At 41.3% G+C, this 24681-nt stretch overlaps 1 protein-coding gene across 3 annotated transcripts in view; it reads left to right on the top strand.

Moving 5' to 3' along the window:
• The window catches only part of LIPC (lipase C, hepatic type), a 161042-nt gene extending 152974 nt beyond the window's left edge, over positions 1–8068 (top strand). For all 3 annotated transcript variants that reach the window (XM_070235911.1, XM_023616665.2, XM_023616674.2), the window contains 3 exons: positions 597–714; positions 2243–2461; positions 7904–8068. In XM_070235911.1, coding sequence (XP_070092012.1) covers positions 597–714; positions 2243–2461; positions 7904–8015 — 449 coding nt within the window. In that variant the 3' untranslated portion in view covers positions 8016–8068. The remainder of the gene's footprint in view (positions 1–596; positions 715–2242; positions 2462–7903) is intronic.
• The last annotated feature ends 16613 nt before the right edge of the window (positions 8069–24681 follow it).

The raw sequence follows: 24681 nt of genomic DNA, 5'->3' as shown, positions 1-24681 counted from the left end.
TTTAGACCTGAGTTCTAGAATTAACATTGTCTTATTTCCATTGGAAAAGGTGCTCGTTGAACCCCACAGAGCTGGTTTCCCAGGACCTGTCCCAGAATATAGGGATGTGGTCATTAGGACATATACTTAGCTGGAGCTCTGCCTCACCCTGAAACTGAGCCCATCCAACAGAGGCAAAAGTCAACAAACATGGCGGTGCGTTCTCTTGCCTTTGTCAGGTGCCTAAAGGGCATCTATCTTCTGATTCATGAAAGGGGACCCTTGCCAAATATATGGAAGAGTCCAACAGGACTGCATCCAGAAATTGGTGTGAACACCAGATAGATTCTGCTCCTATTCTGCCTTCTTTTATTGGATAATATTATTATATTACAGACACAATATGAGTCCTGTGTAGACGTTTAGGAAATACAGTGAAGGAGAAAGAAGAAAATAAAAAGCATTCATCATCCCACCACCTAGGGGAGAAAAAAATTAGGATATCTATCCATCCAGACTTTTCTCCCTGCATTTTTAAATTGTAAAAATATGAGATTTTTAATTAAAAACCCCTGCTTAAATTCTCTCTCTCTCCCTCCCACCCCACCCCCCTCTAGCCTATCATTACCAGTTCAAGATCCAGTTCATCAACCAAATGGAGACACCAGGAAAACCAACTTTTACCATGTCACTCCTCGGCACGAAAGAGGAAATGCAGAAAGTGCCCATCACTCTGTGAGTACAAGGTGCAGCCCTGTCTATGATGGTGACACGCTTAATTTTCTCAAAGGGTCGGGATAGACTCTGTACTTTTTAAGGGTCAGGCCAGACACAACTTACTCTCTCAGTCCCTTATGACTGCCCCAGACACCCTGCCAGAGGGGACATCCACCCAGGTCCTGTGCCTCATCTTCCCTCCTCAGCCTCATCCAGTCCCTCTGGTTGCTTTATGTTGGCGCTGCCTGTGTATGTGATGGGCCAGTGGCCCCATCCGTGTCCACAGTGTAGGAAGAACCAAGCAGGGAGGAGTGGGGAGGGCTGGAGCAGGTGTCCACAGGAAGGCCCTGAGCACCTTTCCAGTGAGTTCTGAAACCCATAACCCAGAAATAAAACTGGAATCGTTCAACTTGGCACAAATTTCCCATCTCAATCAGCCTGCACTGCCAGCCCTCCCCATCTGTCCTTCGCCCTGTTACACACCTGCTCACAACACGCCTCTCTCAGAGGCTCCCCAGCTTCACTGGCCAGAAAAGGCCCATTGGCTGCTTTCTCTCAGCATCTCGACCCTGAGCATGGCCTCTCCCTGCGAAGTGACACTAGCTGTCCACCCACTCCAGGGACAGTCCTCGCCTTCCCAGGTGAGGATCTCTGATCGTCACACCCACTCAATCATTCAGCAAGTATTCGCTGGTGCTGTGCACCAGAGGTTGAGGGGACCCTATCCTTAGGCTGCCCCTGGCCCAGGGGGACTGGTGGATTCCAAATGATTCTTTACAACATTCTGCGGGAAGAGCTATGACAAGCCGCACAAGCGAAACCTCCATCCATCTGTCTCTCTCTAAATCCAGCGTTACCCCTGGATAACACTGTCTCAGATCTCTCCCCAGGGGATTGTTCTAAATAGTGGAAAGGGCAGCGAGCTGCTCTGTCAAAGTTGGGACATTTTAATGTCTTAGAGATTAGTGAGTAAAGCTGATAATGATACCTAAGGATCTGTGTTTAAATCTTGCCCCAGATTGGTGCATCCTTTTTATATGTGGTTTTCTATCGCTGTTATACTTTGTTGTTTTAATAGAAGTTTCTGTTCACATGGGGAGAAAGAAAAGCATTCCTGGGGAAAGAAAACCATGGGGTGGCTCTACTGTGTTAACCAAACTACGGATAGCTGAACTGCTCAGAGGCCATTGCCAAATCCCCGCTGTCTCTTTGGGGGCAGTTTTCCTATCTGTTAACCTAGGAACCAGGATGCCTGAGCTAAACAAAGTTAAGTAGATTCATTATTACAGACCTCTCGGAGCCTTTTTAACATGCTGACACAGAAAGTAGTATGGTGTTCCCAATAGTATTGGTCTAGAAAATCCTTTTTATCCCAGCACACTTATTGCTATCTCGATTAATAGTCTGTCCAACACCAGTTTGGGAAATGCAGCAGAAAACACCGTCCCAAGTCACTCAGGCAACCTAATGCATCCTGAACGTACCTCAGCATCACTTTGCTGGTACAAATAAATAAACTGTGTCTGGTTTCCTTTCTATCTTCAAGGGGCGAAGGCATTACTAGTAATAAAACCTATTCCTTTCTCCTCACACTGGATTTGGATATCGGTGAGTTGGTCATGATCAAGTTCAAGTGGGACAACAGCGCAGTATGGACCAACGTCTGGAACACGGTCCAGATCATCATCCCATGGGGCAGAGAGCCCCACTACTCAGGCCTTGTTCCAAAGAGCATCAGAGTTATGTCAGGAGAAACCCAGCAAAGGTGAGTGCTGATTCAACCTCCTCCTAACATCTACTAAGCATCTACATGTGCCAGCACTTTCACAATTTAATGCTTGCATGTCTCTTATGAAGTAGACATTATTACATCCTAATGATGGCATAAAGATGCCGGGAAAGGTGCAATGACCATCCAAGTTCACACAGCCATAGGTGAAAGGACCAATATTTGCACCCAGGTCTTCTGATTCCCAGGCTAGCCTCTTCCCACTGCCCATAGTTAACAACTACCTGCCTCCGGAGTTTGAGAACCACCTCACTAGCCCAGTGCTTTCCAAACTTCGGCATGCAGGTGGATCACCAGGTGATGTCAGTGCTGCTGGTCCTAGGACCACACTTTGAGTGGCAAGGACCTGGATGTGACATTTTGTTGTTGTTGTTTACCCAGAGAAATGCTTTTAACAGATCGCAATCTCAAAATCTCACTCTGTGAGGGTGACTTTCAAACCTTAGAGTACCAAAGAATCACTGGGGAGCTTATTAAATGAGCAGAATTCCCAGACCCACCTGCAGTGTTTCTGATTCATTGTGGTCTGTGAAGGACCCAGGGCACACACTTGTTAATAAGAGCCCTGAGAAATCTTGATGTGGACCAATGGATTACCCTTAAGAAGTCCTGCCCTGTGTGATTTAACATCTCCCTTGGCCCCAAAGTCCCCAGGGACAATAAGGGGTTGAGGCGGGGTAGGGAGTAAAGGAAAGAAAGGATGGTCCAGCTGCTCCTTCTGTCTTCTCGGCAGAGCAAAAGGATGCCCAGCATCTTTTGCCATGGCAACCATGATTTTCTATAGTTCTGCAGTTCTCCATGAAAGGTGAACTCCATCCTTACCCAGATCCTTTCCTCTCTCCTCCCCCCTGTATTCAGGAAACTTGTCTCTCCTCTCCCACCTTCCTTTGTTGGGAAGCCCATTTATCTCTCTTGCTTGTCCCCAGTAGAGATGGAAAACAGCAGGCCTCTCACCTCTGAGCTGCACTCCTCCCTCACCCCTCGGGTTTCACTGCCAAGAGCAGGCCCATGGCAGATTTATGCCCCCTGAGTCCCTTATACAACCGCACTCTGAGATTTTATCTCGCCGGGATACAAAACCCTGGCAATTACTAAGAGCATACTCTGCAGTCTGCCAACAGTTTCTCCACGTGATCAATTTGAGAAAATTAAACTGCTTCTCTCCTTGTACACACTTAGCTATTCTCGCATGACTTTTTGGCCCCTTAGAGCAGCTCTACTTCTGAGCACCACCCTCCCCGCCTTCTCTCAGCTAGAGAGCAATTTCTCTGTTTTTGTGGCTGTTCACCACGACAATTCTATGTGACTTGACCTGAAAGGCTGTATAAAATGCAATGCTACCTCTCCACTGGTGCTTACCCACATGGTTCTGAAGAAGGAAAGAGGAGAGGGAAGGGAATGGCTCTTACAGAGCTCCTACTGCACTGGGCACTGAACTACGTGCTCTGGAACATTAATCCCACATCATCTTCCCAATGGCCCTCTGAAACGGGCCCTATTGGCTGCGCAGATTAGAGATCTGAGGCTGACAGAAGTGACACAGCTTGGGGACATTGCTAATGATTGTCTGGGCCCACATCGGACTCAACTTGGTCTGACTCATTGCCCGTTTGTTGCCTTTGCATTGATTATTTCCAACAGCTCCTTCCCTCGTTAGTCTTGGCACCATTAATCTGATTTTCCTTAATCTAATCCAGCAGAGTTGCAGTGCTGGCCCTTAATATATATGAGCATCAAACCCTTCCTTGAGGCTGTAGGAGCTACATGCTGAAAAGAGGGGAGGGGCTATGGGACCTATAGATTTTTAAGTTGTAAGTGCCCTGTGCCTCCTCTGTGTCTTCACAGTACCAGGCACCATTGGGGGATACCAAAAAAAATCTGAGATGTGGCCTTTAGCATTGAGAAAATCCAGGACCTAATTAGGAAAACAAGATGCATTAATTTTACTAAAGATCTGCTCCATCCAGAGCTTCTCAAACCTCAGTGTGCACAAGAATCATCTGGGAATCATGTCAAAATATAGGTTCTGCTTCAGTAGGTTGGGGCGGGGCCTCAGATTCCGCATTTCCAACAAGCTCCAGGTGCTGCTGATGCTGCTGGTCTGCGGACCCCACTTTGAATAGTGAGGGTCTAGTCTTGCATGGTCTAGGAAGCCTAAGAGGAAAGACATCAGCTCAGGTTGTTGGTGGTGGGTCTGTGCTGCAATGGGCTTTGCAGAGGCCAAGAGGCATTCCCAGAGAGCTAGGCAGCAAGCAAAGCAATATGTAGGCAAAAACCAGTGACTACTGCATCGTCCAGTCCTAATCTCAAATTTTGACCTTACTGCTTACCACCTATGTAGCCTCAGAATAACCGCACCTTTCTGAGACTCAGTTCTTCAGAAACGAATGGGGATTATAATATGTATCTCAGGAGACTAATAACAAATACCTATTTTTAAGTACCTTCTACAAACCAAAATCCCAGAGCCAGGATGTGAACCCTAAACCTTGTGCTCTTAATCTTTCTAACTAACTACAAGGAAAAAAATTAGTTGAATAACTTGCTCTGTGCCTCCATGGGAGGAATTCATTGAGGGTGATTTTCTTTCCCAAAGGCACAAAGTCAGGGATGAGAGGTTTTGTGGCGGAGTGAAGAGGAAGACCAGAAAATATTGGTCCTATAGCAGGACATATTGGCCTTTTAGGAGGAAAAGCAATTGGCTAAACATAATGGGAAGATGTTCGATTTCCGCAGTAATTATATAAATGCAAAACAAAATCAATGAAATTATCACTGGTTGCTCATTAGTTTGTCAGGAATTAAAAGACAGATAACATCCAGAGTTGGTAAAGGTGTGGAGAAATGGGCATCCTCATAAACTATTTGTGGGAATGTGAATTACACAGCTTCTGCAGGGGAGTTTCATTCAACAGCTAACACGGAGTGAGCACATACCCCAGGCCAGGCACTGTCGTGGGCACCAGGTACACAGCTGTGAACAGAAGAGACAAAGCTTTTGGTCTCGTGGAGCTTATATTATCAAAATTTTAGACATATGTAATACTTTGGCCCAGAATTTTACTTCTAGTGTCTATTTGGGAGGAATACTCAAAATATCCACAAAGAATATATATGTAAAGAAGTGTTTGTTGCAATACTGTTACTGAACCAGGCTCGTTTTTGCCCATCGCCCAGAAAGCCAAACACCAAGACAACAAGATTGCAGCAGAGAGAGGGTTTTTAATCACAAGGCAGCCAAGTGAGGAAACAGGAGAACAAGGCCCAAATCTGCCTCCCCGAAACTGGGGACTTGGGGATATTTATGGGGTAGGGAGCAAGGTGGTCTGAAGTGTGGAGATAGATGATTGGAGGTGAGGAGAGGTGAGGTAATGATGATGTGCACAAGCGTAGTCAGACTTCATGCCTCTTCACAGGACACATGTTCACAAAATGGCGTCCTTAACATGACCTGAGGGTGGAGTTTTTAGCCTCTTGACGTCAAAAGGTCACTTATTGGGCATCTGCGCAGCCCAGTTGATGGGTTGGTGGTCTCAACTGGCCTAAACTGGACAACAGGGTCCTAATTCCTGAAAAAACAGCTCAAACACCCATTACCATGGTGACCCAGGTGACAGGGAGATGTTATCTATAGGAACCCAGTGGGAGTCAGACAGCGTATTGCCTAAACAGCACAGTTTACAATGGGCGGGTTAAACAGCTAAAAGCTATAATCAGTAATTGCAAAAAAGGGAAAAAAACTTCAGTTACTAGCTACGTAATCATCAATGGCTAACTGTTTACCTATTTCAACATTTTTTGTCAATAGTAAACCATTGGGAAAATCTCAATGTCCATCAATAGGAAAATGGCTAAATGCATTGTAGTATACCCACACAATGGAACGTCATGCAGCAGGTGAAAAAGAATGAAATAGATTTATATGTACTGATACGAACAGGTCTCCAAGTACATTATTTGATAACAAGGAAAAATTTTAGAAAAATACATCCAGTATAATTCTATTTCTATAAAAACATCTTCACGTTTGCATATGAACATTGATAGATATGTAAATGCATAGGAATGGGTCTGGAAAGACGTAAACCAAACCAAATGAAAGCAGGGAGGGGAGTGATACTGGTGAATGGTGATGGTGGAGAGAATCTTACATATTTGACTTCATTTATTTCTTTACTATTTGCATTTTTCAAGAATGCTTTGAAAAATTACTCATAATAGTTTTTATTTCAGCTTTGTTGAGGTATAATTGACAAATAAAATGTAAGATATTTAAAGTGTACATCATTGTGATTTGATATACACATACACTGTGAAAGGCTTCCCCCCTCTAGTTAATTAACACATCCATTACCTCACATGCTTATCTTCTTTTTTTGCAAGAACATTTAAGTTCCGCTCTCTTAGTAAATCTCAATTATACAATTCAGTGTTATCAACTAGTCACTGTGGTTTACATTAGATCCTCAGACCTTATTCATCTTCTAGCTGAAAGTTTGTACCCTTTTACCAACCTCTCCCTATTTCCAGTCCTGGCAACCACTTTTCTACTCTTTTTATGCGTTTGACTTTTTTTTTTAGCTTTCATATATAAGTGATACCATGCAGTATTTGTCTTTCTCTGTCTGACTTATACACTATTTTAATTTTAAAAGCCTGATTTAGTAAAGACTTGGCCGAGATGCAATTCAAAGAAAAAGGAAGCCATAAACTAGAATTCTCTCTGACTACTGCTAATTTTTTTCCTAATAGATGAGACTGAAGTTAGTAACACAAAATAGTGTCTCAGGCCAAGCTAATGGTCAAAGCGGTCTCACAGTTGGTTTCCAAGAGAGACCCAAAACAATTGTGATGCCCTCTTTGGCTGGACAGCATCTGCACCTATAAGAGGAAGGAGCAGGGCTTACCAGGCTAAGCTAGGCAGAGGCTAGTGATAGTGGCCTCCGGCCCAGGGACCTTTAAGAACAGCATTGACAAATTGGAGTGTGTCCAAAGAAGGAAGGCTAGAGAGAGAAGCCCGCCCGTGAGAATAGTGAAGGAACTGGGAGTGTTTGCCCTGGAGTCCGGGCGATGGAGTGAATGCAAACAACAGTTACCCTCAAACCTTCCAGGAGCTGTTTCAAGGGAGAACCAAGGAGGACTGCCTATGGGACTTAGGGTTCTTACAGAACTGGACCCCGACTCCCTCCCCCCTCCCCCCGCCAGAGAGCAGCTCCAGGAAGCCTTTCCCTGATTGCTTTCACTGACTTGGGTTTTGTTTTACTCAGAAGTTACGAAAATATTTGCAAACATAAGAATCTAATTTTTAAAAAAACATAGCATGCATTACATCAATTGAGTATTTGACAAAGGATGAAACACTTCAGTAAGCTCCATCTAAAAACTTAACGCTGTGTTTGCTTTATGTTCTCCGTTCAGAACGACATTTTGCCCAGAAAACGTGGATGATCTACAGCTTCACCCAACCCAGGAGAAAACCTTTGTGAGATGTGAAATAAGCTCTAAAAAACTGAAGCGAAAGAACAGATGAGCTTTAATGAAGACCCAGTGCAAAGAATAAATGATCTTATTCCTTATCTGAAACGGCTGTCTTATTTGGAAACCAAAGTTATATAAAGAATCTTGCATGAAGTTTAGATTTACAGGGAGATTACATTTCACTATTATAAACTAAGCTTTTAAAAACTATATTATGTAACAATACTCAAATATTAGTTTAACCAAAAATTCCCCAATTTTATGTCTGACTGAATGGTAATATATGCAAATAAGTACAAATGTAAGAGCCACTTTAAACCCGTTGTTCTAATTTAAAATGTCTTTTACAATTAAGTCAGATTTCCCATATTTCTTTGCTAGTTCCTTCTGATCAGTTTTTTGAACCATGCTGGAAAAGTACTTCTTTATTACATAACTAGCACTTCAAAACAGTGAAGTTCCAATTAGTCATGGTTATGTGTCCCAAAGTACACACCCTTTAAGAACAATTCAGCTACTAAAAGAGGAAAAATTCTACTTAAACTGTTAGTTGCCATCATATAAATTGTACAATTATTTCACTGACCCAAACAAATAGAAGTAGAATTTTTCTAAAGCTACTAATGATAAATGAAAGCTGGACAGTTGGTCATTTTAATAATTCAATTACTGTTTACAATTTTCCTCTTTTGCTAATGCTTGCAACAAAAGCTAATGGAGAACTTAGAATTCTGTCTCAAAGAGTTAGATATTAAATCTTACACTGTCCAACACATGAAATAATGATATTTCGACCAACAAATTCTACCACAAACACGTGAGGGAAATACGAGATGTGTTATCACTTGCATATGTGTTTCAACTCATTCAGAGAAGTTAAATGCTGTGCACATTTAACCACCTAACCTGACACTCATATGGGCTCAGCTCCCTGCAGTTCATAATTCACATGCTCTTCCCCAGAGCAGGGTAAAGCAGGACTGGCGAACACAAAAATCCTGAAGAGAGGTCTGCCTCTGACTAAATTAATTTAAGATTATCTTGCATGATTCACTTTTATTTCCCTTGGAAAGATCCATGAAACTAAAGGATATGGGGGTGTGGGGCAGGGCACGGGGAGGAAGAATGGCTGGGTCAACGTTGCATTCTGTCCTGAATGCCCATCTCGCCTGCGGATGTATCCGACCACACCTTCAGTGTGTGTCTAGAAATGATAGATGTTAAAATGAATGACATATTCCATTATGTCTAAAGCACTAAGATTTACAATAAAATCATGTTTGCATTGGATTGGCATGTTCCATCACTAACTATCCAGAAGGAATTTAAAATATCACTTTTAAAAAACAGGATGAAAACACTCTTTGCTGTATACCCTAGACAGTCTATGACCATCTACACCAGGAGACATGGAAAAGAATATTCCTATCAGCCTTGAAATCATTACAACCAGAAACAGCCCACTGGCCACCAGGACGATGCACAAATGAACTGTGGTATACTCTTACTCGAGGTTGTTAAACTGCAGCGAAAAAGGTAAACCAAACTACACACACAATGAGAACAGGGCTGACTATCGAGGAAGGCGGCGAGGCTTCTAGGGGCAAAATTTAAGGAGGCACTCATGGGTTTGTGCATTTGCACAAAGACACACAAAATATATATAGTATGATACAAGCCAAACCAAACTACGTCATTAGGGATGGATAAATAGGTGGTGAAATTCTAAATAAAAGCAGTAAAATCACTAGCACACCAGTGACGCTGCGGTAACTTTAGGAAGGAGGAAGCGCACGCTTCCAGAGTTCCAGGTGCCAGCCAGACTCTACTTCTCACTCTGGGTGGTGGTTGCACAGGTGTTCACTTTTATAACCATTCTTTAAACTGTGCATATATATTTTATGCACTCACTTTTGGTACAAACGTCACATCTTGCAATACGAAGGAAACAAGAAAATAAAGGGCAGAGTTAAAACCAACATTTTTCTACTATAATGTAATATTAGCGTTTCAATACTAATATGGTTTCCCACAAAATATAATTAGAAATTATTTCATCTTTAGTAGGAAAACTTGAAGTGACACAGTACATCATAAAATGCAGAGACTCCATAAGCAACTGACACGACAAATGGTTAACTGGAACATTTGGAACTCCTCTTGGCTCGGGTTATTTTCACTTGGGAAGATGTGTTCATCGACGTCACATTTTCTGAAGTACATCTTTGTAGGGAAGTCAAATAGGGAAACTGAATAATGCAGCCACATCTGTTCATTGCACATGCAGAATGCCGGCTCGTGCACTGATTATATGCACCTCTTTCCAAAAAATCTGTATTTACGAGCCCACTCCGGAAAGATAACACTAGCATCTTGTCTTTAGGCAAAAGCCTATTTGTGATTTTACTTATAAGAGAGCACAAGGAAAGAAATGGAGCATCGATGACACTGCAGCTGGGCACTTTGAGGTGCGTGGAGTCGGAGCAAAGGAAACAAGTACGCTGTTCAATGCTAAAATGAATGCCCGATCCTCCACACTCCTCCACAGCAGAGCTGACTGTCCTCAGCGGTCACCTGGATGATGGTACCGCACATATCGTGAAAGCTTTGATTGCAGTTACACATGTCTGGATGGCAAAGCAAGAAGCCAGGCTGCCCAGTGCAATGCCTGCTCTCCACAGAGCCTGGATTAGAGGGGAGTCAGAGGGATGGGAAATAAAGAGACAAGCAAGAGGAAGACCAAAGAAGTCAAACCCGAAAGTCACCGTCTGCCTGCTGACCTTATCTCGTACGACACGCTTCTAGAATCCCAATGACCTGTACATGATGAACGGCCCCCAACGCACCTCATTCCTTCCCATCTCTGCCTTTTCTCAAACCTCCTTCCTCTTCCTGTCTCCTCCAGAATTTCCCCCTCCCTCCCTGCCTAACTCAGTCTTGTTTATGTATCCAGGCCCGGTTATTTTCACCAGTTGTTTCGGAGCTCAGTCCAGCCCACAGGGATCTTCCTCTCCTCTGAATGCTGGCTGCGACGTCAGTGCTGCTCCCTGCCACTCTCTGGGCCTCAGTGATCCGTGCCCTGCTGATTGTCCTCCTACCTCTCGGTCCCCTCTCTGCTCCTTGCCCTCTACTCAAACTTTCAAGATTGGCAGTCGCACGGCCTAGGCCTCCTTCTCTGCTCACTCGGTTCTCTCTCTTTAAGCAATCTCACCCCCTCCCATGGCTTTATTTATGACCCATATGGGCCAACCAGTCCCACGTTATAGCTCCCCTGTGCGTTCTCCCCTGAGCTGCACTCCCATATATCCTATTGTCCATTCCACCGTTTCCCTTTTGCTGCCTCGCAACCTCAGAATGTTCAAAACTGAACCAACCACACCCTCCCTGCACCCCGAGCCTGCTCCCCCGGCCGTGCTCCCCGTTCTATAGCTCACGAATGTCATCACCACCCGCCAACTGCCGATGCCAGGCGCTGGGGGTCATCCATACTGTTTCCTCCCCTTTGGCCTCTCACAGTCAATCACCAAATCCCATGAATTCTACCCATATTTCTTAAATGTTTCTACATCTCTCCACCTCTGCTGCCATCATCCTATCCCAAGCCCACCATTCTCTCTTACCTGGATGTTTCCATCACTTTCTAACTCTTCCTGCTGCATCCATCTCTTGCAGTCCATTCTCATCACAGCAGCCAAAGCAATCTTGAAAAAAAAAAAAGAGTCAGATCACGTCATTTTCCTGCTTAAAGCCCTTCAAATAACTTCCCAATGCTCTTTGGAGAAAGCCCAAAATAATTACCGCGGCCTCCAAGCCTTCAGTCAAGTCTCCCGCAACTTCTCCCTCATCCACCACATCGTTCATTTTCCACCAGGTGCCCACCCAGCCTGCACATTAAAACTGCTGCGGAAGGTTTAAAAACCACCTATCTTGGCCCCATCCCTAGAGGTTTTTATTTACTTGGTCTGGGGCAAGGCCTGCCTATTGAGACCTAAAAGCTTTCCAGGTAATTCTAATAGGCGCTAAGTTTGAGAAGCGTGGGTCTAGACACAGGGGCCATCTTGCAGTTCCTTCAAAAGTGCAAAGCTCTCCCCTGCCTCTGGGCTTTGCCCATTCTGTTGCTTACCCCTCCTCCTCTTCTCCCAGCTTCTTCCCATGCTTCCGGTCCCAGTTTAGACGTTATTGCTTCAGGGATAATCTCCCAAGGATTATCCCGCCCACACAAGTTTATATCAGCTCCCCCTGCTAGATACATTCTTAACATCTTTTAATTCTTCTGGTAAAATTATATGCCATGTGGAGCCAAGAACAAAATGAAAAACCAGTAATACCAATCCTGTCTTTATATAAAAGTTTGATATTTTATTCATCATAGATTTTTGCATTAATTTTGATTTTTTTTAAACATTGCATTGATAGAGTTTTTTGGTGCCCCCTTTTAAAGTATGCACCCAAGGCAAGTGCCTCAGTCACCTCGCCCTTGTCCCAGCGATTTGTGGGACCATTGATTACGTCCGTCTCCCCTGCCAGACTTGAAGCTCTGTGAAGTCAGGCAGAGTTTCTGGCTCTTCACTGCTTTATCCCAAGTGCCTTGCCCACTTTGGCACAGACTTAGCATCCCATGAATACGTGTTGGATTAACAAGTGACAGTCATCTTTTTACAGTTACGTCTTATCTCTCCCATTAAATCATAAGCTTCAACTACTGTATCTGTTCAACACGGAGTTCACTGCTCCCTCATTCTGTTCACAAACAAAGCCAGGCTCGTGTAAGCGTTGGCTTCCTTTCCCACCTCAAGGGCGTTCTCCTCTCTTCCCGCCCACGAGCCTCCTCTAGGCCTGGCTCAGCCTCTGCCTCAGTCAGTTCGTTAAAAGCCCTGGTGTTCCTTGACTAAAGTTTTACTTTTCAAAGAGGTCTATCACAAAAAGGATTTTCTAGAGACTCAGAGCTATCTTCATGCCAAATTACTTAGAGTTGGGAGTGACCAGAAGGGTCATCTAGAACAGTGCTTCTCCAACTGCACTGTGCACGGGGACCTTTCAAACGCCGTTTCGACTCAGCAGGTCTGCCGTGCGACCTGAGATCCTGCATTGCTAGCAAGCTCCCAGGTGATGCCGGTGCTCGTGCCACCACTGCTGGTCCCCAGGCAACACTGAGTAGCATGAATGTAGACCAGTGTTTCTCACTCTTCCCTGAGACAGACATCACCTAACACGTAATACAACGCATCATGAAACACTGATGAAAATCCAGCTGCCCAGACCCCTCCCCTGAAGATTCTAACTCAGGGGGTCAAGGACAGAGCCCAGAGACTTTTGTTTTTCACAAGTATCCTGGGGAATTCTCATCAGAAAAATCAGAGACAACACTGAACTAGTCCAAAACCTTCCTCTCGAAGGAACATCATCACATCTGTGGCCGAGCGTCTCCAGTGAAGGGAGTCCCTACCCTTATAGGGAGGAAATCTGCCGGCCACAACTTCCCCTCCTTGGTTTCTTCCTTGGAAGCCATAGAGACCGAATTAATGCCTCCAATAGCTGAAGACGGTCTATGCAAGACTGCGAGCAACTCGAGGGCAGACGCTGTAATGTGTTCTTGGGTTTTGTTTGTGCAGTTGTTTTAAATTTCTCATTTTTAAGATGTTTTACAAAAGCATAAAGCGACATGTGAAACAACGCAAAGATGTGTAAAGAGAAAGTTATTCATCTCCCTACATCCAGCTCCTACCCCACCCCAGCGAGCCGGGTGGAGAACAGTAACAGTGTGTTAGTGGTTCCTTCAAATATCCACAAGCATTTATCCACACTCAGGGCTTTCTGTGTTCTTTTCTCCAAAGTAGAATCATGGTATGTAGACTGCTCTGCAACTTGCCTTTCTTTCTTATTTTTTAATTAATTTTATATCATTAGTGTCCTTGTAAGTCAGGAGAGATGGGTCTTTTTTCTAATTTCTAATAATAAGTAACAATTACTTATTCTAATAACTAATTCCAACTCTTAACTCTAATAAGTAGAATTACACATGCTGGAGGGGTTAGTACCATATTTTTCCTGCTCGTCTTGCTTGGGCCAGTGTCTTGTCCCCTGACCCACGTTAACAACGTGGGGTGTAACTGAAATTTTTCTAAGGTCATAATCCTGAACATCTATACAAATTCTTCCATAGAGGGGAGTCGTCATTCTTTTACAAAAATGTAATTATAGTATACATTCTTTTCAGCTAATTGATTTTCTTACTCAACAGTACCTGAAATCTTTCTAGGTCGATCAGTATAGCTCTCATTATTTTTGACAACTGTGTAATATTCTACATTGTAGAGGTGTTTTAATTTATTCAATGAGTCTCATAGTGACGTGCCTTCACTGTGCTTCCAGCTTTTTGCTCCTCTGAAAAATGCTGCATTTAACACACTTATATATAGATATCCTACATATGCACATTTATAGGAAATATTTCTGGCAGTGGAATTGCTAGGTCAAATGATAGACTTTTTTAAAATTTAATAGAGGTTGCCATATCGCCTTCCTAAAACACTGCAACAATTTGCAGTTCCACTGGCAATGTATACTCATATTCTCCACTCCCTACCTCTCGGCAGAAATATTTATTGCTGATTTTAATTTCTGCTAGTCTGACAAATGTAAGTGATGACTTTATTGTAACTTTACTCCAGTTTTCACTACCTACTTTGAGAACTGAGAATATTCCCATATGCTTATTGAACTTGTTTCGCTGTGAATTAATTGCTCAAATCCCCTTTTCTGTTAGAATCCTTGTCTTTTTCATGTCAGTTTGTAAGAACTATATATTTTATGAAATATATTAACCCTTTATCTTTCAGTTTCTTTGCAAATACTTTTCCAAATCTATTCCTCTGTTGATTTTAACTACAGTATTCTTTGCTATACCATAGTTTAAATATTTTTGAGGTCCACAAAGTCTAACATTTCTTTTATGACATATGGATTTCCTGACTTGGTTACAGTTTCTCTCACCATTGAAATGCAAATTGTACAAAATGAAGATTTTCTTCCAAAATTCATGTTTGTTTTTCTCCCTTAAAGGCTTTAATCAATTTGAAAACTTTTTTTGTATATGGTGGATAGAATGCCAACTTTATTTTCTTCTATATAGATAAAAATGGAATTAACATTATCTATTAAATAAATTAACTTTTCCACCCTAAATTGAGATCCCACTTTAATCATAAATTTAAAGTACATACTGGGAACTATTTCTTAATTCTCTATTTTGTTACATTGATCTCCTTGTTTATTTCTATTCTAATCATTCTTAACCGATTTCAAAGTCTTTAATTTGTTTGCTTATAGGGGCTTTTTTATAGTATATTCTTGGGCATGTAGTCTTTCATATGCACTTTAAGGTAGTTTTACCCAATTCTCCTAAAATCTCAGTTAATATTCTAATTGGGAATACATGAAATATAGAAATAAGTACAAGGAGAATTGACCATTTTGTTTTATGTGGTCTTCTCACACAGGAACATTGTATGTTCTCCATTTGTTCAGAGCTTGTTTCACGTCCTTCAATAAGGTTTTATAGTTTTTATTTTTAATTTTTATTTATTCCTAAGTATTTTAATTTTTGTCAGTATTGAGAACGGAATCATTCATCCCATTTCTTTTAATAGGGCTTATGACTAGTGTACAGAACAGCTTTTGGTTTTTGTTTATTTATTCTATACTTGTCTGCTTAAATTATCTTATTAACTCTACTTGGTTGGTTTTTTTTACTAGAATCTCATGGTGTACAATCATTTCATCACCAAAAACAGAATATAAACTATTTCACTTTTTTCACCTTACTGGGTTTGCCAGAAGCTCCAAGACAATGTTAATCAAGAATGCTGATAGTGGACACTGCTGTTTCATTCTCGAGATTAGTTAAAAGTTTTAATGTTTTGCCTTTATAACATACTATTTTTTTTAGTTTTGGCGAGTAAACTTCACTGTCTTTAAGTGGTTTTCTTCTATTTTTTCTCCCTTTTTTTTGTTGAGGAAGATTAGCCCTGAGCTAACGTCTGTGCCAATCTTCCTCTATTTTATACGTGGATCACCACCACAGCATGGCTGACAAGAGGCATAAGTCCACGTCCAGGATCCAAACCCACAAACCTGGGCCTCCAAAGCGGAGCACACCAAACTTTACCACTAGTCCACAGGGCCAGCCCTTTTTTCTTCTATTTTTTTTAGAAGTGACTGCTGAAATTTAGGAAATGCCTTAGTAATATATGTTTTTTCTTCTTTAGTTTGTTCATAAAAAAATGTTGATAGATTTCCTGATACTGACTCACACTTGCATTCTTGCAATAAATCCTCCGTGATCACAATGTATTTTTTCATAACATTGCTGGACTTTACTTGCTAAAATTTTATTTAGCCTTTTGCCTTTATTTTCATGCGTGAAACTGATCCACACCTTTTTTTGGTGCTATCATTTTCATGCTTTGATCTTCTACAGCTTTCATCTATGGACATGAATAGTTTAGATAATATTGTGATGATCTTTATATTTTTTTAATTAGAGAAAAACTCAGCTGTTAAACCATCTGGTCCTTGTGCTTTTGCATGTAATATTCTTCAGTTTTCAGCTTTTACTTATCTATTGCATCAAATATTTATTTAAATTATTTTGTGAAATACCTTCAAGCAAGAGAGGTACAAGTTTATATATGATCACAATAATGAGAAAATGAAGGCATAGCATTAAAGCACAGGAAAAATCACAAACTATGCTCTGAAACTCTAGTAATTCTCCCTGAGGTAACTGAAGCAAATGCACACATTTTTTGTGGAAAATAAGATTAAGCCACATGAATGCTATGTAGTGTTCTGTCCAACCTTATGTTTAGATATAATCCACAAAAGGAAAAAAGGGAAACCAATAGACTATAGTTTAGTTAACTGTCAAGAGAAACTATGCTGGAAAATGGTAATTTCCCTCCCAATTTCTAGAGATACTCTTTTTAAGAGTATACTTAAATATATGCTTTTAGACAGCAGATTTGGAGTAATTCTAAGTTCTTTCGATTACTGGTAGATTGGAGGGTTCATTTATTGCATGGTTGATGCTTTGTGAACAGCCCACATGTTTGTTTTCTACCTTATACCCTGAAAGTCTAAACGGAATAAGATGTACAATGAATCTCATTACTATTTATACTTTTAAACAATGATATACAATGACATGTGTAGGCCCATAAACTTAGGAATATAATGTAAGGTAAGGGATCTAATGCTCTTTAAAAACAAAGAGTTTCTAAAAAGAAACATGTAGTGAACCACAATAAGCTATTTCTGTAAGAACTCTTCTGACTCTACCCTCTTCTAGGCTAGAATAAAATTAGTAAAATTGAAAGATCACAATAACAAGTATAAATTACATCTGGATTCTTATGATTTTAGTTAATTAAAAAAAAAGGAGGGGGCCGGCCCGGTGGCGCAGCGGTTAAGTTCGCACGTTCCGCTTCTCGGCGGCCCGGGGTTCGCTGGTTCGGATCCCGGGTGCGGACATGGCACTGCTTGGCAGCCATGCTGTGGTAGGCGACCCACGTATAAACTAGAGGAAGATGGGCACGGATGTTAGCTCAGAGCCAGGCTTCCTCAGCAAAAAGAGGAGGACTGGCAGTAGTTAGCTGAGGGCTAATCTTCCTCCAAAAAAACAAACAAACAAAAAAAAACAAACAAAAAAAAAGGAAATACAGGACAATGCTTTTTTCTCCCTAAGAAGGAAGCTTTTACTTTCACAGTCAGGGCCAGGACTAGAGGGAGGCAAGCCAGCCACCTAGGTCACCAAACCCAAGGAAGCAAGATTATGTAAGTGCGAGACCCTCACTTGTGCGGCCCTGAGGGTGAGTGCTTCTGTAAGAGTGAGGTGGCCGGGGTGCCAGGCTTGGCACCTGCATGACCTCATCCTGTTGAATTTTGTACCCTCTGCTCCTCACTTGCATCTCATAGTCCCAACTCTGTTTACATTTATTCCTTCTTCATATTTTCTTTTGCTTTATTTTGTTCTTTCCATAGAATTTGTTCCACAGAAAAATGAGAAGTATTTTCATTTTTAGTTGTTCTTCTTTAATGATAATGCTATGTAAGTTTATAAATTTTCCTCTGAGGACAGATTTTGATATAAATTATTCCCCTTTTCATTGTTTTCTAGATAGTTTGCTGTTTGAGCTCTATGTTCCTCTTTGTTCCAAAGGCTATCCAGGAAGTATTCCTTAATTTATAAAAAGGCTATTCTAGACATTTTTAAATTACTTATTTCTAATTTTATTGAAACTAGCTACAAAAATCTCTCATTTCTAAATTCAGTTAGGCTTTCTTTGTCATCAAGCACATAAACAATTTTTATAATGTTCTATTGGATATACGAAAAAATTCTGTTTTTTACTTGAGGGACTTAAGATTATGTATCTATCAAACTGAGTATGTTGATTGTATTATTCTTCTGTGTCCTTATTTTTTGTATATTAGATCTGATTCTGAAAAAAAAGATTTGAAATATACAGTAGTTTTATCAAGTTGTCTTTGCATTTATTGTTTGGTACACATAGGTTTACTGATGTTAATTCTGCATATGTACCTTATATTGTTTCATGATATCCCTCCAATAGTGCCTTTACGCTTAAATTCTTCCTTGTCTGCTATTAATTTTGCTCTTCCTATTTTCTTTTTCATTATATTTGTTTGGTATCTTTGTCCATCCCTTCATTTTCAACTTTTCCTTTATATTTCGTTTCTTTAAAATTTTGTTTTAGGGTATTTTTCTCTAGATAGTGTATAGCTGGCTTATTTATATTTTTAGCTCAATCTAAGTGTCTCTCTTAATGTTAAAATCCAGTCCATTCACATTTAGCATGATTGGATTTCTCCTGCTATCTTATTTATTTATTGGCTTTTTTTACTTATTTCCTCCATTTACTCTATTTATTTTTGCAGATTGATCAAGTTGATATTATTTCCCTTTTCCATCTTGTTAATATGACTTTTGTAGATTTCCATTCTATTTCCAGCTACTTTCCATTTCCTGTTGCTCATAATCAGATGTTTCTTTATCATTATATGAAAGCCAGACATATATTTCTCCCACGAAAATACTCTATTCCTCCACTGCTTCCACTCAAACTTTAGAATACTTTCACTGTCCCCACCAGTTCCACAGCCACTCCCCAGATGAGACCTTTGGAATACTTCCCTCCTTTCAACCCACCCCCGATGCCCACATTTCCTGAGATTCACTTATTATTTTTAGTTCTAGACTGTTTTTAGAAGAGTTCTCAAGGCAGATGGTGATGCAATCAATTCAGGAAAAGAATAGACTTCTACAGAGTGGATGATCCAGTCACGCTCAACGGTCAGAAAGATGAGCTTCTCTGGGCTTTGAGTATCTGGGTGCTGGTAATACACCCTGATTTGGATAATGATTACTTTTACCCTTCACCTAAGATTTTATATTCCCCTGGCCCTTCCCCACTCTTCTGGAGACTTTGACTCTGAGTTAATTTGCTCACTAAGTAAAACCAACTGGTAACATACTCTTGGGTTATTTTGCAAGACTGAGTGAACTGAAGGTATAGGAGGTCTGCCTAGGTCAATTTCCATACAGTTCTTTTCTCTCAGTTTTCCATATTGCAGCTTCCAGTGTTGTAGATAAGTGGTTCAATGCTAGGATGATTCTTCCTCCTTTAGGAGTAACTTATTCTTCTCTGTGGGAACTTAAGATTTTTCTCTATTTTTGTAGCTCTGAGATACAATACGCCTAGGAGTCTTTTGACTATCAATCTTTCCTGGAACTCTGTGAGATGCAAGTCTCTCTTCAGCTCAGAAACTTCTCTTCTATTATTGATTGCCTTTTCTGTCACATCCCCCACCCCCTTTCTCAAATTCTATCCATCTCCTGATTCTTGTCTCTTTGTGTTTTTGCTCTGTGCTTTGAGCTCTGTCTCTTATCTTCCAGGACGCTAATTCAGACATCAATATTGACACCTTTCTCCTTCAATTCATCTCTTGAAATTTTTGCATCAAAATCTTCTTTTTTGGTCTCAGAAAATCAGGGTTTTTTGTGTGTGCTGCACTTAAATCTCCTTTTCTTATTTTTTTGGTTCAAGTTATCTATGCCAGCAGCTATTTCTGTACTGAAGGTTCTGCTCGTAATTCTTCTCCCTGGCTGCTGGGCCCATTAGGAATCTTCTTTTCTTTTGTTTGCTCACTGGGGCTCTGTTCCAGCTACTGGGGTATCTTCGGTGGCAGCATTCCCAAAGCAGAAGAAGAAATAGGCACAGCCTCCCCTGGCCCAAGCTTAGCAGCAGATGGGCTGCCAGTCTTCCAGTGTCGCACCACGAGGAAGCCTGTCCTAGTCTCACCTCTCCAACTCAAGGGTGGTGGCAACTCAACCCATCTGTTCAGCATCTTGAGAACCAGGGAGATCAGTACACTCACAAGGACCTTCCCCCTTGTCCCTTCCTTAGGGTTCCCTGTTACGGTCCTCAGGCAGGAGGACCGTCATGCCCCAACTCTCTCTCTCAGGATTCTGCCAAAGCCTGAAGCCTCACCCACATCCCAGGTCTTGTCTGCCTCCTGGAGGCCCCAGCAGCTGCTTTTCTCAGGAGAAGCAGATGGATTAAATTGCACGTAGAAAAGAGGCAGGATGTGTTCAAGCTGCTATCTTTCCAGAACCCCCTGTTCCTCCTATCTCAGAACTTCTTGACTTCTTGTTTAGTTTTGCATTCCAAAGTGTTCAATAAATATCACTGAAGAAATGCCACTACCCCTACCTCAAATCCTCTCTGGTGCAGGTTCTACTAATTATGCTTTTGAAAGGTAACTCAAACCAGCTTAAATTTAAAAATAATTTTTTTAATCTCACAAAAAACACAAAGCCCCAAGGTAGGGTGGGCTTTGGGGATGGTTGATTCAGCAGTTCAGTAATGGCATTAAGATGAAGTTTTTTTCTTTTCTCTACTCTGCCATCTTTGATGTTGGCTTCCCCCTCAGACTGACAGCAAGTTGGCTGCTGCAACTCCAGGCGGCACTCTTAGAATGACAACATCTAGAGAAAGAAAAGTAGAAATTTCCTCACATCTTCCTGGCCAGATTGGGTTCCATGCCCAATCCTAAACTTGGCAAGGGTAATGGGATTAACCAAAGACCAATCATCCCTAACCACATGGCTGTTTGAAAAGGCACTTCAAATCAGGGAACACCTGCTCGCAAGCTCAATGTTCTCAGTTCAATATGCAGCTTTTCACACAAAAACAAGAATAGTTGGCATTTGAGTGCTCACCATATACAAGGTGCCTGACAACATTCTCATTTAATCCTCATCTCAGTCCCCTAAGGGACATTATCATCCTTGTTTCACAGATGAGGTACCTAGAGCCTAACTCTTACAAGGTCACACAGTTAATGAACCATCATTTCTCTCCTTATAGATTCTGTATGTCTAGGAATGCAGCCTAGCATTGCAGTCAGCAACAGAAAACGTCCTCCTCATATTAATTCCCTTGGACCCCATGTGAGGGCTATAACTAGGTACTCTACTTTAAGATGCTGCCTTTCATACTGCGGAGCAGGGTAACCAGCTAACAGTGTGACTGACTCATAGCAGGCCACTACCTGTGCTGCTGGGACTGTGCAGAGGCATTTGGCTATGCCTCGGAGTTTCACCTTTCTTTCATTATATAACAAGCCCAAGAATCCTCTTATATCATAAAACAAGCCTCAAATCTTAATATGGAACAGCTGAGCCTTACACATTAAACATTCTTGGCTTGCACATTCATTTTGTATATTCCCTTAGAAACTAACAACTATCTGGGAAGCCAAACAAGTATTTTATACTCCTATCTACGAATGAAACTCTTTGCACGGGGGGCTCTGCAGGGCATGTGTGTTCAGTTAAGTGTTCTCCCACTATAAAAGCAATACATGCACATAGAACACATCAGGGGAAAGGAACCTATAGTTCTTCTTCCCAACTCTCTTTCTCCCCCGCCAAGACAATCACTGTTAACTATGTAGGGTACTTCTATAGACTCTTTTTGCATTTTTTATTTTTTATTATGGAAATATTCAAATGTACACAAAAGTAGAAATAGTATAATGAAGCCCAATGTTCCCATCATCCAACTTCAACAATCAACATTGACAATGCTTTGTAACATATTTGACATCACAATGTATTTAGTGATTTTAAAAATTATTTATTATTTTTAAAAAATAAAAAATCATTAAAAACCCAAGCAGTATGGAAAGATAAAAATAAAAATCCTCTTCCTCTCCCAAGACCCTTAATTCCAGTGCTCAGAAATAACTTCACAGTTTTTAATGTATCAATTTAGACATTTTTTATAAATAGATTATATATTTTTTGCAAACTTAAAACATTTTCACACACAAGAAATCAGACCATACATATTCATGCTTGCTTTCTCCACTTACTATATCTTGGACTTCTTTAGAAGTAAATACCTTGAGGTGGCCTGCATTCTTCAACAGCTACAGTGTTCCACTGGAAAGCATGCTTAACCCAGGAAAGTGGGGAGGGTGAGAGCTAGCTGATTTGGAAGAAATGTAGATTCTGTCTGCAAAGCCAGAGGTTTACAAAGTGGGTTGTGTACACACCAAGGTATGTGCAAAATGGCCCATTCAAATGTGGGAAGAAATATTATAACTTTCATTAATTTTTATGTCATCCCTTAAAATTTTTGCATATTTTAAAACATACATAGTAACAGTGCAATAATATATTTGCATAATTTATAAATAAATATTTCCGTATTAGGAGTGTGTACTCAAGATTTTTAAGCATGGGATACAAGATCAACAAAGTTGGAGACCACTATCCCAAGCAGCTGTTTTGAGTGCCACAGAAAGCAGAGCTGCTTGTAAGAGTGAACAAGTAGGCTAACGACCTGTTCTCCGAATCTCTGTGACCCATTGTCCGTCGGTCCAAAATATTGTAACAGATGTGAAACTCCAAGCCCAGTGAGAATTGTCTAGATAAGGAGAACCTATTCCCGGCTGGGGACCCTATGGAGGTACCCACCATCTAAGCAGCAATTCCCAAAACATTTCTGCAGAACCCAAACTCTTCAGGGGGAAAAAGAGTGTAAGAGTTACCTGGTTGGGAGCACTACACATTGTAAGGCTCTCTCAGAGATCACCCTCAGTGTTCGTAGAGGCTCTAAGAGGCACCTCATTTAAAAAAATCAATAAATGAAAATAAAAGCGAGCAAAAAACGTGTTTGATTTTAACTCAGCATTTCCATTTAACTCTGGAAGCCAGACCCCCTTCCAACTTTTTCTTTCTGATATATTTGTTTAAAAACCTGTGGAACTGGGGGCTGGCCCCGTGGCCGAGTGGTTAAGTTCGCGTGCTCCACTGCAGGCAGCCCAGTGTTTCATTGGTTCGAATCCTGGGCACGGACATGGCACTGCTCATCAAACCACGCTGAGGCAGCGTTCCACATACCACAACTAGAAGAACCCACAACGAAGAATATACAACTATGTACCGGGGGCCTTTGGGGAGAAAAAGGAAAAAATAAAATCTTTAAAAAAAACCTATGGAGGGGCTGGCCCCATGGCCGAGTGGTTAAGTTCGCGCGCTCCGCTGCAGGCCGGCCAGTGTTTCGTTGGTTCGAATCCTGGGCGCGGACATGGCACTGCTCCTCAGACCACGCTGAGGCAGCGTCCCACATGCCACAACTAGAGGAACCCACAACGAAGAATACACAACTATGTACCGGGGGGCTTTGGGGAGAAAAAGGAAAAAATTTTTTAAAAAATCTTTAAAAAAAAAAAAAAAACCTATGGAACTGGAATTTTGTGGAAAAACTTTATAGAGAAACGTCGGTGAGCAGGGTGCTGCAGGAAAATACCATCTACAAAATATTGAACATCCACTTTTCCTTATGAAATAGTCAAATAAAAAATACCATAGGTGATTTAGCTCAAGAAAACACTTGTCCACACACACAAAGAAACTAGGGCCTCCCCATTTAATTTCTAATTTGAGCTTTCTGAATCCATTTCTTCTGCCAGGAGTTATAATTTGTTGCTTACACGCTCCAAAGCTAAGCAGTTCTTTTCCCATTTGTGCAAAACGTGGTGGGTATGTTTTATATTCTATAAATATAAGTGCATATTCGATTTTGAAAGAAAATTTCTCCCCGGGGGTAAGGAGAGGAGATGTGCGGCCAGGGGATTTAGAATCAGAGATGTTAAAAGTTAGAAGTATGGGGTTGTAATGAGACTAACACTTGTGCTTATCTTGTAAAACTAGCTTCATTGCCTATTTACAGAGCACACACCCTTTATAAAAATACAAATGGTTATTGAACGGTTATTACAGCCAAGTTCAAGGACATGGAGATTAAGGAAGTGCAGTTCTGTAGAAGAACCAAGAGGGAAAGGACAATCTGGGCACAGGGAAAAACATACCCACTGGCCTGAAAGTACAACAAAGAGTGAAACAGTCAAGGAACTGCCCTATAATCACATCATGTCTAAAGGCTTGTGACTAGTTAGAACAAAATTTACCAAAACTCCAAATTCAGCTCAAGCATCTCTCCTTTGGGAAGTCATCTTGGCTCACATATGCATCTCCTCTGAGCTTCTAGCCACCAGGTATTTGTATATTTTACAGCCCAAATCCTTCTGTATAATAATTACTGGTCTCCTTCTTTCCACTGGAC

This window comes from Equus caballus, chromosome 1 (assembly GCF_041296265.1).
Source record: "Equus caballus isolate H_3958 breed thoroughbred chromosome 1, TB-T2T, whole genome shotgun sequence".
NCBI classification, from domain to species: domain Eukaryota; kingdom Metazoa; phylum Chordata; class Mammalia; order Perissodactyla; family Equidae; genus Equus; species Equus caballus.
Note: the sequence above shows the minus strand (reverse complement) of the source record. Positions and strands in the feature narration are given on the sequence as shown.